A 19,362-nucleotide genomic window follows, 5' to 3' on the forward strand; every position below is an offset into this window, starting at 1 on the left:
AGATTTATCAGCATTTAATTGAGCACTTTCAGCAGTTCACACAAAGCTTTACTCATGGGTAGTTTGTGTGGGGTTTTTTTAATGGCACATTTCACTGCTGCAGGCCTTTTTTTAAACAACAGCTTTTTAGTTATTGTTATCTATTACTGAATCAACTTGATGAATTAGAACTTTCTGTTGATGTAGGTCTAGATTGTATTTTATAAATTCATCTTCACCTGTTGCATTCATATTTACATTAACAAATATATTTATCTGGCTTTCTACATGGAGGTACTGTTGCTTGCAGCGCTGTCTTATCAATTACAAACAAAGATAAGCCAGCTCATCAAAACACTCCAACATTATTAGAAAGCCATGGCATAGTCCTTGTTAGTGAATATTATTTCTTGTAAAGATATCTACTCTTTGCATTCAAGTGCCAGCCAAAGAAAGTTCCTTCAGCCACCACCTACCACTGCTTGCTTCTCCAACCCAAGATTAAGTACCCATATGAATTCTGCTGGCACTACATCTGCACATTTCTACAAAAGTCTGCACAACAAAAGAATTAAGCAAGGTAGAATTTAGCTTCTAGGTCCCTGTGTTGGGCTTAGCTCATCAGTTATCACGTAAGCCTTCAAAAGCTGAAATAAAAGTTGCTCAAACAACTTCCTTGCTTAGGGTTCAGTTTCAATACTCTGCCTTCCTGTTCCCATGATTTGTGCCAAAGGACAGTGTGGACCTTACCGATGTGATACTGTATGTCTAAAAAACTAGAACGCTTTACGCCCCACTACATGGCAAAACTACTCTAACACAGCTAAATAAGACCTAGTTCATTTTCTGCCCTTAAATTGCAATCATTGTCAATTTATTTTAGATGTTGTTAATATCACTTTAAAATACAGTACAGTCAGAGCTTGACTTGCAATAATATTGACTTTGAATCTCTTCCTCTTTTCTGCAGATAATATTAGTCATTAGAGCCATTTGCCAAATCAGATAAGCATGTCTATTCACCATCCCAGCTAGCAGTTGGAAACAAAGGCAGTGCAAACTCAAATATCATGCTCAATGTTTAGAACTTTCTTTATGTTGAGCAACTACCATATGACCTTTTACTTGCTGAGGAACTCTGGTTCAGCAGTTTAAATATGATATAGTAACTCCCATCTAACACGTCTTTAAGGACCTAGCAACTGCTTATCATTAGTGCCAAGCATCTAAGAGAACGCCCTTTACTGTCTTTCTATAGATTTATCAAATGGCATTTGATTAAAACAGACATTTCAGAGATTGTTTAAGTAGGGAATTCTCATTTATTTTCAATTAAAACCTCTTTTGTAGTAGTATACTTTCTAGTGTTTCTTATAATGAAAATCATATGTAATGTAATAATGCAGGGCTTTCCTCTTTTAGAGGCTATAACTTGGGAATAAGGTAGGAGCCAACAACCCAAATCTGCAGCGCAGTGTCAAATGATGTCCTAGATACTGTCAACTTCTCTCTTCTGGTAACAAGTTTGATTCTAATAATTTCACCTTGTGTGTGAACTCATTATCTGGGCCTCAAACATTCTTCATGGCAAATGTCTGCCAAGTTTTTTTATTCATTTTCACTGTTTCTGCAGAGTTGTGTAATCACTGAATTCTACTGGAATTTTAATATCTAGTTGCTACTAGCTTTAACAAACACCTACATTTTAGAATAGAGCCTCAAGCCTAATGACCTTCAAGCTGGAAAGATTATGGCAACTCTTCAAAAGGAAAAAGACTATCTAAACTTCCTTCAGGATGTTTCTACAAGAGAAATGGAGAGCTTCAAATTTGATAGAAGTTTTCTATAATAAAGGAAGGAATTGCTCCTAAATCGAGCTCTCACAAAAGCATAAATTAACGGTTGTATTCAACTTGGCTCTGAATGCATTGCATACAAACAGCATAAAAAGTTATTCTTTGTTAATATGATTAAAAATAATATTTTAGGCATTTCATACTGCAACCTTACCATCTCGCCTGTTGAGCTTTGCAAAGCTGGGACTGTGAGTACTGAAGAGCTCAGAGGAACTGGTAAGGGCTGTTGAAGGTAAGGGAGATACCAATGCATCATCACAATTATCTAAAAAAAAAGCAAAAAAACAAAACATACAGAGGTCATCACATGAGCAACAAATATGCCAGCTTGTGCTATCTCGACATGGTGTTTGTTTCTACTTAGTACACAGACACTGGAGAAAGAGCACACTTGTGCTTGAATTCACATGCAAGACTGAAATTAACCCTCCAGAATGACAGTCTGGTGGGATGGCAACTGGATGGGAGTTGTTTTTAAAGACATCAAATACTTGAGAAGCTGGAAAATGTTTTCCTTTCAGTGAATGAAATTTGATGATCTACCCTCCAGTTAAAGAGAGTAATGACTCTTCTTGCAAAAGCCACTGGAAGAATGTAGTAATGCCCTGGCAGAGTTAGAGAGCACCCCAGCTGTTGTGTTCAGTAGTCTCTCCACAAAGCGGATACATAATGTAGGAGTTACAACTTCGTACTTCTGTACAGTAGTGACACACGGGCATATGCCACCTGGCCTTTTGCAACATATAAAAGCAAGTCCTGTGCTTCACAAGAGTCCTATGCTGCATTGTAATTACAAAACCTGAACACTTCCTTCATTTCTTCCGCAAGCTCATACACATACACATGGCCAGATTAGTTTTGTTTGCTCAGATGAGTAGTCTGCTATGTCTTTCCCCTCTTACTTTCACATCCTCATATAGGTTAACACTCAAGTTGAATTTTTGAGCCCATAATGTTTGAATAAGGATGGAATTAGGTAAAGTAAGTTTGCTCATTACAATACTGTCACATACACACTCAAGAACATAGTGCGGGGTTTCAGTAGGCAATAATAATAATAAAACCCTCTCATTTTTAATTGAATCTCCCATGGAGCAAACATGGATCTAATTACTGGAAGAGTCCTGCAGGTTAGCAGGATCTCAGGCACCACAGTGTTCTCGCACTCACAGAGTAAATACACAATTTGCAAGGATGGTGGATGGGGAGGAAGTAATGCATTAATGATATTTCAGGCTACAAAAGACAAGGAATAAAAGCAAAAATTGCTTTATAGTTATGACAGCAAATTTAGACTGTTCCAAATCTGGGTGATACCTTTCACATAATGAGCCAGATTACATTAAAATATTTCTCATCTCTTTCTACAGTGACTCTAAGAACAGCCCAGATACTTTTGTAATCAAAATCCATCTCTATATGAAAAAATCAGTGTAATCAATATAATTCATATCAGTGCATTGACTGATGGACCTCAAAAAGCAAACTTAAGTACAAAATCCTTTCTGTCTCTTTGGTTACCATCAGCAAAAAGACCTAACAAGATCTGCAAGTTAGACAAATTAAGGACAAGTATGCCACTGATGTTTTGAACATGAGGATAATTAGCCAACAAAACAAGTTACCAAGGTACTGAGCAGATTCCTCATCACTTACAGCCTTTGAGTCTCAAAGAGCACTTCTGACTGCAATGCAGAAAGGTCTGTGGCATGCCGTGCCCCCTGGTACGGCATGAGGTCAGGCCTAAATTGTTCTGTCTGGACTTCAAAAACAAAAAACAACTGTAAATTAAAATAAGGCTCTTAAATTCACTGTCAGTTGTGACCTGAACAGTGATTTAAACAAAGATCTCAAATGGCAAGTACATCGGGGCACCAAACTCACCCAAACTTTTGCATTCTATAAAACCCATTGGAAGGATCGGGAACCTCTCAAAAGGAGGTTCAAGGTCTTAGCAACAGATCTACATGGCTATTCAGCAACACTTAAAACCTGAAGTTGAAAATAACTGAATGCAGAGATTTCAATTTAAATAGTGTCTAGACTGCTGGATCTCTTCAGTTCCCTGCGGTTGCTCCTGGACCACGAGAGAACTCCACACATCAGCCTGTGATCCACAAGCTGTCCGTGACAAGAGTCACAGTGACAACCTCTGGGTTCTCACTGTTCCCTGAGGGTATGATTGGATACCTACAGGACGCCAAGTGTCTCAGCACAGCAGCAAGTGTAAACCATTTCGGAACAATGCATTTAAGGTTTTGCCTGGGATCTCTGGAGGCTCCAGCCTGGGAAGTGACAATTAGCTCTTCTAAGTACCAGGTGCTTTGCCTACATTTCTACATCCTTTGCTTCTGTCCCCAGACACACTCACCTGGATCTCTGCTGCTACAGCATTACAACATCATTTTCGCACCAAATTCTAGGATCCTTATTTGTTTTTTCTCCGAAAAAAAACCCCAACCAAAAAAAACACTACTGCCAGAAATCCTTCCCTGAATTCATATCCAACTATAAAAACATGTAATTATAAGGCTTCAGTATTTAGGACAGCATTAACAATTTGAAGATAGTTCTGAGAACACCAGGACCAGTACAGTCCAACTTCCAATAGATCAGTGAGTAACTACTGATTTAGAATGCAAGTAGGAATTTCCTCCAAGTTTAGTTTTGAATGGATACTCTAACAAGATGCAAGGTCACTCTTCTGCTCTTCCCTCAGTCAAAACTAGCCTTGCAACATCGGAGGTTGCACCGGACAGCTCTACGTGCACAGACCTACAATGCAGGACATGGCACAGCTTTTACATGCCAAATGAAATTTCAAAGTACAGTATAGTAAAGTGCTTGGGATGCATCAGTCAATTTGTACATGCACAACAATCCAGATCATATGCAGAATAGCTCTGATGCATCCCTTGTCAGTGACACTACACATACGAACTCTACAGATTTGAGATTGATATCTCTTTGTAAATCTTAGCTGAAATTGGCCACAGGGTTCAAAAAGGCACAATGTGCACATGCAGTGAGGATCATCCCATAGGCCCTGCTTCCATGAGAAGGCAGAATTGAAAAACAAACAAACCAACCACCCAACACACTCCTCTCAATATTACCAAACTCTCTAAGAAAGTATGTTAATATCATGTTTCCTTTTGTGATGGGTGCAGACAAGAGAGATTACATGTTTTGTGCTTATGCAAGGTCAGAGAAGACCCATGGTAAAACCAAAAGTAAAGCCAATGTATCCTGATTCCCACCATATAATCCCAGTGCACACATTTCAAAGACTTCATCTCCCTTACATGGTGTGACAGAAACAGACCTTTATTCCAGGTGCTCCCATATTTCTAGTTTCTGACGCTACTCCTTTTGCTTTGGCAGTTCGCCTGTCAGAAAAAGAACTTTGCTTCTTTGAGTCAACTGCATTATATGTCTATTAAAAACATTGTTTCTAACAAAGAAAAAAACTACACTACAGAATCACTTAAAACATCTGGATACTCACAAAGAAAAGCATTTACTAGCCAGATGTTTTCTCCTATGTTTCCTTGCTGACCAGATAATTAGCAAAAAAAAAAAAACCAAACCATGAAAAAGTGTCTAATCGTACCTATAAGCCATCTTCATGCAAATCACATAAAAATACAGATGTTGACTAGCATTTGAGAAATAGGTGCTGACCTTGACTATGCTAACTTCTGAGAAACAGGCAATTATGGATGGATAGCATTTACAGTGTCATGCATATTATTAGAACTGTCATCAGCAATCTTGCTTCTGAAATGAAGAAAAATATTCGTCTGTATCAACTTGCTTTTTCTGATTTTTATTTACTTTTGGTTTTTAGAAAATAATGATAAATTAGCAAAAAAACAAATGAGAAACTCACCAACCTATTATGAAGTTGTTTGGTTTATTGGTTTTGATTCCTTTCTTGTAGCTGTCATTGCCATCCAGGTAAAAACAAGGAAATCTTCTCTCCCCCTTTCCCTGTGTATTTTAATTTTGTCCGAAATAATTTCTTTTAAAACAGAAATACAAATGATATTAGTTCAAAAGCACCCAAGTGAGATTTAGACTCTAAAACTCTTGGGCTCCTTTGAAACATGCCAGTTAATACCAGCTTTAGCTAATAGTCCATAAAACAGTGAACTTCAGAATATACCTTTTGCCCAAATATCTGATCGAGCTTTGTTTTGTGAAGGCCTTCAACACCTGTGACAAGTATGAAAAAAAAAAAAACTGAGAAAAATATGTCCAAGTCCAGAGAGACAGGATTTCAAATGCTTCTGAAGCACAGCCGTCTTCTGAAACACAGCTAACATATTACCAAAATTGAGTTTGTGTAGAAATCAGAGATTCAGCCCAACTTTACTAATTCTTCTAGTACATGTTTTACATCAGTGTTGGCAGGCATGACATGATCCAGTTTATAACTTTCTTCAAGCCTGAGATAACATTCAGCAGCAGCAGCTGATATAAATTTAGAAAGTTTCTGATTAATGGACACTGAAGATATTCAGAAAGCCATAAACCCCCAAAATCCATTGTGATCACACTAATGTTTCTTTCACCCTGTCCTCTGAAGAGGATCAATCCTCGGAACGCAGGCAGGGTTGTTACCAGCGGTGACTGAGATGTGTTAAGAAACCTGTCCTGCTGCTATTTCCCTTGTCCGCTTGAAGAGTCAGTGGGACAAAACACATTGATTTGCACTTGTGAAGGCCATCCGGAACGGTCACTAACATTTCCTTAATGAAAGCTTTGATGAAGAGGACACGATCAGTGAAAGATCACCAATCCCTGGGCTCCATAGATTTCCCATACATCAGATTTGAATGGCTTTTAGTAGCGCTGTACCCTCATAGAGACAAATGTGCAGAAAATCTTTGACTCTAAAGCTCGTATTACTTCTACATTGTAGTATATCGTTAGTCAAGATCTCTTATTGGTATAAGTAGTACTGTACTTACGCCAATGATCTCATATCGCTGCAAATGGAAAGTATTTGACAAGCCACAGTAAGACTGTGGCCTATGCTGCAGCTACTCTATTAGCAACCATAAGCATCATGAAATAGCTATAAATACTGCAAGACAGCAGTACCCAGAGTTGGAACATGGGGCTAGTATCACTCAACAATGCAACTGAAGAAAGGGTAGGGAACAGGACCCAGCATGCAAGCTATTAACAGCGCAAAAATTGCCTCCTCTTTGCAAAACATACAGATTGAAGATGAGGAAAAAGAAGAGAAAATTATAACCCAGAAACTGGTGTGGGTACGTCTCACAATGGAGTTGAAAAGATGAATTCAGAAGAGGATAAGTGACATGCCTCCTGCATCATCCCACAGTAATAAAAGGCTTTTTAAGGGAAGAGAACTGCCTCCTGTAGGTTCTCTTCTTCAAGTACACAGGGCCTGGCACATCAGCAGAGCTCCCGGATTAGACCCCACTCATACGTCTCTGCTGAACCAGAGAAAAGTTGTGCAATGAGGGCAGGAGTGCTTATGAGCAGCTGTGCAAACCCTCGCCTGAACCACAATCCCTGAGGTTCAGAGGTAGTTTAACAAGGGCTTCACAGAATCACACAGACCTTTTGTCCACAGCTTGCTATTTAAATACAGATGTATCTATTTTATAGTAAACATGAAGGAGATTTCGGGGTAAATCAAAGGCCTTATAGCTTCCTCTTGGAGGCCTCGTTTGGAACTTAAAGGTATTCTATTTAAGTGGGACTTTTGTCACCAAGATATAATTTTATTCATTATTAAAGTACCAGCAGAGTTACAGATGGTGCTGAAGTTAAATTGTGTGCATCATTTTGATTGCAATTGTAAATTGTCTCCGTACTGGGATTTGAAGTTGAAAAGATTCACTGGTATTTATAGGCTAGATAAAATTCCTCTTAGCGTTACCCACTTAATGGCATACTTTGTTTTAAAGACGTAAACCATGCATTTTGTACCATGCCTTTAACAGTGCTCAGGAGTGACAACTGATGCCTTCCACTTCATCTGTTTTTCTCCTGCCTTCTGTAGCTACAATTCTCCTTTGTAAAGACAAGAAATAAATTTTTGGACTTACTGTGGAAATTAACCTTCCACCTTTACAGTCCAATGAGGTGCATGTGTATAGGAGAAGGAGGAGCTTCTGTGAGGGGAAAAAAAAAAAAATACTTACAAAAGACACAGGAAACACAGTAACACAGAGCATGGCTACAGATTTGGAAAAGATTGAGAGATTATTTCCATATCAAGAGTCCCTACACAAAGCATCTCACCAGGACTACCACATACTACTAGGTTCTACTACCATGAATATCTTAGTAAGTGATTCTTGGAAAGATGAAGAGGGGAAAAAAAACAAAACACCCACACCAAAAAAACCAAAACTGTTTTTCTGTAAAGAGAAATTCCTTCTTTTTTCCTTTCTTTTTTTTTTTTTTTTCTAAAGACTGGCTACACTCACATGCACAGCTGTGAACTCCATCTGTTAGCTGAAAGGCATGGCATATTTTTCAAGATATAAGACACTAGAGAAAGTACTTAACAACACAAAAACGTTCCTTTTTCTTTCCTTGCTATACTGCAAGTAAACATCAATAGTTAAGCTAATCATGAACTCTTCCTAAATGACTGTAAATTACATAAGTGTTCTTTCATATGTCTGTAAACATTGACATAAAAGTATTACTCAATCAGTGTATTTATAGAGCATCCTTTTATTACACAGTCCACACATGTAACCTTCTCTCACAAAAAGTGGTCAAGCCTGATTTTGAATAATGCAAGGGGCTCTCAGAAAAACTCTGATTCAATAGCGGGTCTTATTTTTTTACTGAAACAAGCATGTCTGCTATGTAACTCCTACTCACGATAATGAAGTAAGAATCGAATTTGGGAACAAAGCAATCATGTGACTCTTGGGCTTATGAAGCCAAAATGTGAATTTCAAATAACCATCAATGCAGCTCCAGTAAACTAATACACACAAGCAATACTTGTTTCAAGAGGGTCAAAGAACATCAGACAAAGCCACAGCCAATTACCAACAAAAATTAGTTAAAGAAAAATGTTCTTAAATATAAGGAACAAATGTTCTCCGATTTAGGCTTTGTCAAAGTCCACGCTATTTAGGAGAGTCATAATGTCTGCATCTACAAAATGAAGGTACTCATCACTTTATCTTATACTATATGATCTTCGTTAGGTCACAGACTTTTTTTTAGGACAGGAATGAGCTGTTGCCAATGAACAGCAGATCTGTCACAGAAATCCATTGAATGAGAAGACAGTCTGAGATTTCAACAATTACTGAAATCATTGTTATTCCTATATTGAAAAGAAAAAAAGACCACATCAAAAAGATGTGATGACTCAGCTTGTCAACATTTATATTCCAACGAACAAACCTGCAAAAGCATATCATTGTCCAAAGCTGTGATTTACTTTCAGCAGGTGTAACAGCAGTTGTCAGGGGTTCTTACTACCTTCTACTCAGAGTATAATGCTTCTCATGCCTATTTGCCTTTTCCTTCCACATTTGTGAGATCCTGCTAATTTAAGAGTGCTCTGATCTTTGACCTGCGATCAGAAAGCTACAAAGCTGACCCAGCGGACAGAACAGGTTTTATATCTGAAGTTTGCCCTTTTGACATGTAACACACTTTAGTGGACAGACGGTATAAATCCCTTCAATCCATGGCAGAGCAATATATCCAGAGATTGCCTTTCAGTGCAGGAAAACACAGGCAAGTGATTTTGTGAGCACAGGGCAGTTTTTGCTATGTTATGAAAAATACAATCCAAGAACATAGAGGCTCCTTGCTATGGCCACACAGCATCACAAGCATCTTTTTCATCCTGGCCTACATAAGACTCATTACTTGTGCATTTCAAACAAAGATTCCAGAGATCAAGACTGTCTTTTAAAGTTTCAGAAGTTTTAGCAGTGCTCACAAAAACATTAACTTGATGTCCTTCAAAAGCATCAGACTTTGCTACAAGCATGCCCTGTTCACCAGAGGTCATCACCAAAGGAGGAGTTCAGGACTCCATCAATTAAACCATGGATTCCAAAAAACAGAACAGCATTTGCCTTAAAATATTGTAATACGTACAATTAAAACAACACTGAATTTGCAGAAAAAAAATGTTAATGTATCTGCACCCATCAGCAAGGCTGCCAGGCTGATTATTAGAAGAAAAACACAAGAATGAGCAGAGGCAGCTGGACTGAATTCAGTATAGGCATTCACCAACATAAAATTAAAATGCAGAGGGGGTAAGGCAGATTTTCCACTGATGTTACTCAGTGTTAAGACTGTTCAGGAATTCATTGTTGAAGCAGTTTTTCCAAGCTGTCTAAATACAATTTTTTAAATGGGAATGTAAATAACTGTTTCCATGAGAATAAGGTTTATTGGAAAAAAACCCAAACCAAACCAATCCAGAAAAGAAATAAAGAAAAGCTTTCTGTGCAGCAGCAAATAGGTTACCATGCTGACTGGAACATGAAAACCAATTCGGGAAACAAAAGAGCTTTATTTGCAGGGGTGGGGGGAGTTGAGCATCTTAGGTAACGACGCGACTGGGGAAAAAGAAATCCATTTTCTAGTCCAATTTGGAAAAAGAATAGCTTCAGCAATCTAAGTAGAGCCATGCCACCTTCTACCACCTGATATTCAGGCCAATGAGACAGAAATATGGTTCTGACTACTTCTCCAAATTGGATGAGTCTTTCACACAAATAAACATCTATGCTATTCCCCACACCTTGAATGACCTTCAAATTCAGCATGCTTGCAGCAGCACTGCTGCAAACTTCAGTGGAGCATCTCAACACCAACTGCCTATCACCATCACGCATGTGACCACAAACACATAAGCTCAGACCCTTAAATGAGGACTCCTTTTACCTTACTCTGCCTTTGTTGAGGCCCACAGTGTTAGCAGAGGTACCTTAGAGAACAAAAACAAGAATCCAATTCCCACGTTGGGTTTCCTTTTAAGGATTCATTCTTGACGCCGATTTCCATGAGTTCAGGCATGAATGTAAAAAGGGAAGTTAAGAATTAGCCCTTCATAAATTCTTGTCTCCTTCTGCTTCCCCAGCTCAATACTATGGTTCACATACTCTCAGCTTCTTTGCAGTACTACAGTTTCCCCGCACCTTGGAGCAAGACCTATGAGTATCTGCATCAGTGTGATGCCCCATTCCCATTCTCTCTCTTTTTAACCCAACCACTGTTTCAGAAGGGCAATGAAGTTGGGCAACCTCCATCTCGTGGGAAAGTCAATCAGGCCTCAGCCTTCTCCTTCTCAAATAAGATTTTTCTGCTCTGGTTTTCCTATGGACCTCTAATGGAAAAGGGCTCATTTATACAGGCAGTCATTGCAAAGACTTTCAGACAATGCCATATCTTTGGTAAGGTTATTTCATGCACATCTAAATTTGCAGTTGCTATCTCTAAGCAAACAGCAGAAGCAGCTAGAAAGGTGTGGAACGCTGATGAATTTCACAGGCATACCCAGCTAACAATTCACAGCAATTTAAAAGCCATCAATAACCAAGAGGTTGTCCCTCGAATTTTGAAATCAATCAGGGTCAAATGAATTCAATTTTTATTTTTCCTTTGAATCTTTGGTAAACTCATAGATAAAACTGATTAAAGGGGAAAAAAATACACAGCATGGGGTTCACTAAATATTTTCTGTTTGGAAGAGAACCTCTTCAAATTGTGTAACATACAGGATGGCATACTGAAAAGCAATTATAACTCTGAGAATTTTAGTACATCCCATAAGGCTGAGAGAATGCTCAATTTGCAGGCTGTGAGCAAGGATTAACAGAGATGAAGGTAGTAGTAAATGCCCATGTACCATTGCATTTAAATGTAATGTCATTTCAAGGGATGATAAGTAATCATTTCATGTCTCAATAACCTCCAACAAAAACCCCTTATTTAGCCCCAAAACACCAATTTTTAAGACTCTTCTATGCAAGTTAATGGTTTAGATGAGGGACTGGACTGAAAAAAGTTAAAAATTCCCATTCTTAAGCAAGGTGAATGCAGCTTTAATGTCAGTTTAGAGATGAAAATTTTCTGCCAGGCATTTCTTAGGGCAGCATGTTCTCTCTTCATCACTCACAGTGTCATTTTTAGTGCCACAGAAGAAAAGAAACGTATAGATCTCTTAGATGGAACATGTTGTCAAATAAGCAAGAGAGTTTTTACACAAATTTTGATTTTTCTCTCTAACTAACCATGATTATTTTAGGAATCAGTATTGAGATCCTTATGCTATAGTCTTTGCTACAATCTTATGCTACATTAGGCTCCAATCGCATGCTCTGAACAAGATCCATGGCACTAAATGATCATGGTCCTCAGCCTTCACATCACTACAGCTCTGGCCCATGACTTTAGACTCACATCAGCATCTCTGTCACTGAATTTTCTTGTAAGTGGGAGGTATCTCCTCACCTTCTGAGAAACTTTCACCACCCACTGACATTACACAAGTATACTAGAAGATGTTAGCACACGCAAGGACAGAGGACTCCCCAGCAAGCAGTCAGAAGACTGGGGTGCACCGTGAGGGTGATGGCAGCATCACCTTTCCCAGTGATGCCCTATTCATCAACCTCAAATACAATCCTAGAGCTGTTCGGAAGGATGGGCTTGTGGTCCACATACTGAACTGGTAAAGATATTTTTAATTACCAGTTCAGTCACAGACCCATTGAGGATTTGAGCCTTGCTGACATCAGTTTTTCAAATATATTATTTCCTGCCTTCATTGGCCAGGACAGCAACAGTTTGAGGAACAGGTGTTTCTCACTCTCATAGCAAGCAAGGGTGAGAGCTATGCAGCCACTTGAGGGTACAGAGGACAAGCTGAGGACTGTGGATAAAAATGCAGAGCTACTCAGGACCCACAGGGACTACCAAAACCTGAACTTTATTTGCATGCAGAAACAGTATCCTTCTCAGTCAATACAGAAGATGCTTTAGAGAACAGATATGCCCAAAAAGATCCATGAAGAATGGATAATCTTTATATTATCTATTATTAACAGATTCAGTATACATGTTCCCTTCATCTACATTGGTGATGCTTTTTAATTCACTATCCAGGAAAACTGGTATGAACCCTACAATACCTTTGACAATCCCAAAGAATGAGATATTTTCCTTAGTGGAAATCTCAGAAGTCAGCTAGAGTGGTAGTGTCAAGGCCGCACTTGTCACACCTGGTTAGTGGCTCACTTCCCAGTCTTGTTCAAAATCAACTACAAGTTTTACATGGAAAGATACAGACTTGATACAAACATATCTGCTAATTATCATGATAATTTGAACCCACCTAGTGTTTCTGCATCAAAGATTTTCAAAGAGACAGATCGCCAGTAGCTCTCCTGGTTTTAACACAGAATACAGGAGGACTGGAGGGTGCATGAAAAAGTTCTCATAACCTATGCAAGTGCAGTATAATAGAAAAAGAAGGGAAAAGGACATAAACAGAACATAGCAGGACTATTCACACTAGGGTTTTGCAAAGTTTTTTCTGCAACAAGCTTACAAACATTAATAACAGAATTAAGAGTTAAAACACACTAAGGATTGCAGTGCAGTATTTCTTTCACACGGGATTAAATAAAACCAGGCGTTCTTCATTTTAAAAAACCCAGTGAAAATTCAAGCAACTAAAAAACCAAAAATGGGAAATTCAACAACATGGCAACTTCAATTTAAAGTATTGATTAGTGTATCAGTTTAAAAGCCAGCAGAACTCTAGCAGTCAGCTACCTTTTATTTTGTCTAAAGAGGCCATTTTTCATGCAACAAGGAAAAAAGTTCACCTTCTATCAGTAGTCCTCCTTGTGATGAAATTTGCATATGGAAAATAAAAACCCCCAAACCTATATTCCACTGCCCCCTGTCAAAAACAATATACAAAACAGGGCCATCTTTGCAAAGTTACTGTAAGAAGCCTTTGTAAATACAACTGTCAGACATGAAACAATTTGGGTAATAATAACTTTATTTTCAGATATGACAAACAGATAACTCCCCCTAATTGCTTGTCACTTTATTTAGACAGATCCTACTCCTTCAATGCTGAACGACTAGCTCAAATGCTTTCACATATAATTATGGCTCAATCCAGGCATGCTTCCTTAAAAACAAAGAAACTGTATATATTAGGGTAATAATCTTTTAAACGCAGAGGAAAGCTCAGCTGTGTATTTTCTTACTCCCTTTAAACGAAATTCAGATCCTGCTTAGATTTCTGCTGGTTCACATCCCATTTTAATATACAAACTCCCACAGGTCTTATCTCTTCAACAAAGCAATTAATAAAGCGTGGCTCAAGCCATTAAAGGTTTGTTTTACGCTCCTCTCAATCCCTTGAGATAAATAGGAATTGATGTTTATTTTGAGGCTTTTGAAATCAGAATCATTTCTGCAAAGTCCTGCAGCCCTGAAACTAAAATCTAATTACCTGCAAGTGTTTGCAGATATAAGTATACATTCAAACTCACTCCCCTATGTGGCAAGCTTTTTAAAGATCAAAGAGTTACCTCTAGCCTTGAGGCTCCTTGTTTGAAAATGCACGTTAACATTTAATGGTGTCACACACCAAAGCCTTGCACATTGCTTTGAAAACATACCCCTCAATGGTGGAAGTAGCTTTCTTCGCTGCTAGCATTAATCAAAGGGACCAGGAATATATCTTCGGAAGATCCATGGCCAAGGCCTCCACCTCAAGAAATACAAAGCCCAGTTGTCTCGCAAGTGGTTATTTGCAGCATCCTAACTCAGTACATCAGCCCTATGAAGGGGCATGAGAGATCTGATCCCTTCAATTTTGCCCCGTAGAAGTCAACTATCAGCTGTTATTCCTTTTCTTGCCATTGAACAGAATCACTCATGAAACTCAGAATCAAAGAATGGTTGAAGTTGGGAGGAATCCTGGAGGTCATCTTGTCCAGTCCTGCGCCCCACCTCCTATGGCAGATTACCCAGGACCATGTCCAGACTCATGCTGGTGCTGGTAAGGCTTTTCCCTAACCCCTAGGGCAGAGAAGCAAGGTCGACCTTGTAGATTTATTAAATCTATCTTATCTTACAATAGAACATGGTGTTCAGGAATAAAGAAGCTTTTACAGGGTCCTGATGATCTGTAGCCTGGAGAAACTCTATGAAAAGCTACCTTCTGTGTCCTACTAAGCTGAATGGAAGTGGGACAGCTTCAGATAAATTAATTCTCCAGGACAGAATAAAATTTTAATATGACAATAACATCTCAAAATTTTTGTTTATATGATAATGCAGAGCATTAAGTTAAAGAGATGATGATATGGAATTTGTCACGTGTCTTTGGGGAAGGGTTAAGGAGGGCAGATCATTTTCTTCTCTTCATCTGTATTCTTCCTATTTGTTTTCTTATTTTATTGAAAGAAAAAAAAAAATTAGTTCCAAATCAGCACGCTATGTAATTGCTTATATTTAGGTGTTTATTTGGGTAGGGTTGTTCATTGGAGATACATCTAAAACAGAAAGATTCAGGAATATGCTTGAACACAAATAGGGGGGATATCATTTTGGTTTTTAACCTCAGGGACTTTCAAAATTGTGAAAAAAGAAGAGAAACGTGTCAGAAAGTTAACTCTAAGGTATATTTCTCTGTTACACTCATTTTTAACTGTATGAATCCTGTGTTACCCAAAAGATGCTGAGGTTGGGCCACATATTATTAGTGACCATACAAGATATCACACTGGCTTTTGCTACTTTTCAAATTGCTCCTTTCACCTAGGTAGGTAATAAAAAGAATAATGAGAGAAAGTGGTCAAGCCCCTCCCAGCAAACCAATGAAGCTCCAGAAGGACCTGAGCAGTCCCTGTCACACATTCATCCCTGGAAGGTTAAGTGGATTTTGATGAAGCCATCAGCTTTAGCCACAAAAAGTTTGAGCCAATGCCAAATGAGGTCAAAGGGATTTTTTTTCCCCTCCATTAGCTTCAATGGGCTCTGAATAAAACCCAGCGGGCTCAAGCATGCCTACTAATTGTAAAGGGAATTAGAATCCCAGTAAATCATTCCAGCTATGGACACTTGAAACCAAAATGACAAAAGGAAATTACATGATCCCTTGCATATCACTGTGTGAACCACTGAATTCATGCCAAAACTGTGATAATGTTGTCCCAGAATTTAGGAATACCACCTCAGGCAATGTGAACCAGTACCTAGTACACCAGATTAATTCCTGTCCCCTTGAATTCTAGAGGATTAATTCCTCATAAATCCAAGTGACTTTTTATGTACTCACATCAAACCCCCTAAATAGCCTCTCTCACTCTCAAAGGTAATCTACTTTTCACAGAAAGATTTCAAAAGTTCATGTCTATTGGTATAAAGCAGAGACTGATTCAAAGGCCATGACACTATATCTCTTATGAATAAAAAGTATCAAGTGAGAAAGGTTTATAAGGCCATATATAATCTTGTTTTTTAAATAAAGCTAGGCCAGTTTGCTAACCAAATTCACAGCACAGTGTCACACAAGCTGTTGCCATACGGCATTTCACATTGAACCATTCTTTAAATGTTGGTCACCAAAATGATGCTACTCAGCATTTTTTTTAATTATTAATTGGAGGATGCCCATAGCATTTTGTCATTGCCCTGGCTAATGCTTAGATATAATCAGAGTCACGTTATTTCATTTTTGTTTCTTGTCTGCACAAGTGTTTTTAGAAGAAGTCCATGTCCCTGTGACATTCACAGATACTCTCTGCAGACAGTTGTCCTAGCAGGACTATGCACAGCAATGTCTGTGGGTAGCACATATGAAATCATGCCAGGCCTAGTTAAATGAACTGAAGCAAATCCAAGCTGCTTTGTTATTCAAGTAACATACAGCAGTCCTAAGTGAAGTAGGGACCATGCGGGGTAGGAAACACATACAGCAATAGACCACTTTGGAATGGTGCTTTATATAACACAAAGCATGCCTTGCCTTTCTCTGGCAGGGCATATTACTTTATCTCCACATTGCAAACACAGAAATGAAACAGGAGACAAGGTCACACAGAAATGCTTTGGGATAAGAGGGAACTGACCTGACCTCCAGAGCCCCCTCACACCAAGCAGCTCTGCTCCCATTACTCCTTTTTCTGGTTCTCGTGGAACCACAAGAACAAGTCATTTGAAACTCATCAGATGCATGAAAAGTGCTAGAATTGAGTCTGGGAAAAGGATGGGGAAACTAAATGAGAAAATTAAGAATACAGGCATTAGGAAAGTTGAATAGTACAAATACAATGAGAAGAGAACAAGCCAGAACAGTTATAACCTTTCACATTTAAAAGAGCTCAGATCTGTTAGTATAGTATTTGAATGAAGCAAAATGGAGTGCTATGAGGATGGTAGAGTAGAAGCTAATTTATGTACATGTCTGGAGCGTAGGTTGATTAGGTCATTCACAGCCTGAAGCTTTCTGGCCATAATAAAACCTCTTCCAAACCATCCCTGCTGTGTCTCGCTTCTGTTTATTTGACTAGTTCTGTTCAAGGTCCAGATTTGGCAGAGCCTCTGTTCCCCCCAATGTGCATTTCATTTCCAACCATCTGCTGAAGACTCAGAGCCTCCTCTCTGAAATTTGAAAGATTTAATGACAATTAGCTTGAAAATACTTTTTAATTTTATTAACAGATTGTAGAATCAAGAAAATTCACAGGGGAAAAATGAATTAAATAGCCCTGCCTTTCCCCATCACTAGGCCTGCCTACCAAACAGTACGTGCAAGGCACGCATGGGTAGCTGCAAAGTACTTTGAATTCAGAGCTACGACATTAATCCTGTAAGAACAATCATGATGCCCAACTTGTGCTATTATATAACTTTACTGACTCAAATAAGACCTTGTGGACATGCACTAAGCCATGTGCAAGTCATTCAACAGGATCTTGTTATTTGGTGTCAAGTCCCCTACCGCTGGCCCAGGCTGCCAGCTCCCTACCCCTTGCCCAAATATCAAATTCAATAAATATTAGAGGAAAGCACGTTCTAATGTCGCTGAGAAGTTCAAGTTAAATAAGACTTCATCTGGAAGGTTTCATCACTACACAATAGATGTACAATATGCGACAATGCCACACTTTGAATCATTTTTACTTTTTAAAAAAACAGGCCACTCATTAAGTTTCCTTGTTTCAAGATATCCGTAAATTCATGACATTTCCATATGAGTCAAAGGCGCTTTGCTTTCATTTCTTGGAAGCGGCAGGTTTTTTGTTTTTTTTTTTAATACACATTGCCACTGCGCACACTTTCTCTCTGCTTCATAGTAATTCATGTCACTGGCAACCTTTAATAGTATGAGTCAAGTTTCTAATGTAGTAAAACAAGGCAGACATGTAATTATGCCCTGAAAATAAAATCTTTTGTAAGTTTTAACAGCATCTCAGACATCAGTTGGATTAGTTCCGCCTGTCAAAACTACAGGTGGTCAGATATGTCTCAAGAATGCCTATCTACTTGAGGGTTCATGTCCAACTACCTACATTTCTTGCAAAGGAGAAATTACCTCTTTTTGTACATTATGAAGCCAAAATATTTTATTTTTTCCAGTTGGAAGAGGCATCAGGTCTTTCCTTCTGCAAGCTTATACCCAGCTCTGCCTTACGGACCCAATGAAGAGGTATAGCTCCAGTTTATGGCCAGATTTATTTATGACTCATATTCCACTGTGTACTCCATATGCCCAAGCCACTGGTTCTGCACAGGACCATCCAGATCAGTCCAACTCAAGTCTGCGCTCAAAACTAGTTTCTCCATAAAAACCATACAGGCCAGGACTCCTGAACTAGAGTTGGAGGAGAGGCAGCACTTGAGAAAACTTGGTATACAAAATCAATCTAGAGTATTTTTGGAGGTCTGTTTACTTTCCAGCCATCTGAATTATGCCACCTGGAAACCTTTAGTTTCAACGGGCTGAGGAGAGAAGTTAAAAGGTGAGTTACCTGTGTTCAAACAAAGTATATTTTTCAGAAACAAGGCACAAAGTCTTGCACGCACCCCCACTCCCCTTGAGGAAGCGTTTGTGCAGTGTCCCTTACTGAAAGCACAACTTTATTATTTTTGGAAGCGTAGGGGGAGGAGGTTGAATTTTGGAGCTAGTGGAAAAGTAATAGCTAATAAGCCAAGCAACTGCAGCGTGAAAAAATGACAGGTGCAAAATTTGCTTCTGTTTTTCTACGCCAACGAGACTATGCTTACTCATTCATAATTAAGCTTTTCACACCTTACATAGTCCAAATGGATTTCTGGCAACGTTTACTATCAAAACACTTCTCTTAATAGCAGAGACCTTGGTAAGGAAAAGTGCCTTTTGATCACACAAGTAGGGACACTAGGTCTCCAAGTCCTGCTTTCACATCTTATATTATTGTTTAACCACTAGTAAACAGTGTTGGTTTTAACTTCTTCCTTTAACTAAGGAAGCATT

At 38.7% G+C, this 19,362-nt stretch overlaps 1 protein-coding gene across 3 annotated transcripts in view; it reads right to left on the bottom strand.

Annotated features, from left to right (window-relative positions):
- CNTNAP5 (contactin associated protein family member 5) overlaps positions 1 to 19,362 on the bottom strand; it is a 316,013-nt gene that overhangs the window by 239,628 nt on the left and 57,023 nt on the right. For all 3 annotated transcript variants that reach the window (XM_052792720.1, XM_052792721.1, XM_052792719.1), the window contains exon 2: positions 1,990 to 2,100. In XM_052792720.1, coding sequence (XP_052648680.1) covers positions 1,990 to 2,100 — 111 coding nt within the window. The remainder of the gene's footprint in view (positions 1 to 1,989; positions 2,101 to 19,362) is intronic.

This window comes from Harpia harpyja, chromosome 7 (genome assembly GCF_026419915.1).
Source record: "Harpia harpyja isolate bHarHar1 chromosome 7, bHarHar1 primary haplotype, whole genome shotgun sequence".
NCBI classification, from domain to species: domain Eukaryota; kingdom Metazoa; phylum Chordata; class Aves; order Accipitriformes; family Accipitridae; genus Harpia; species Harpia harpyja.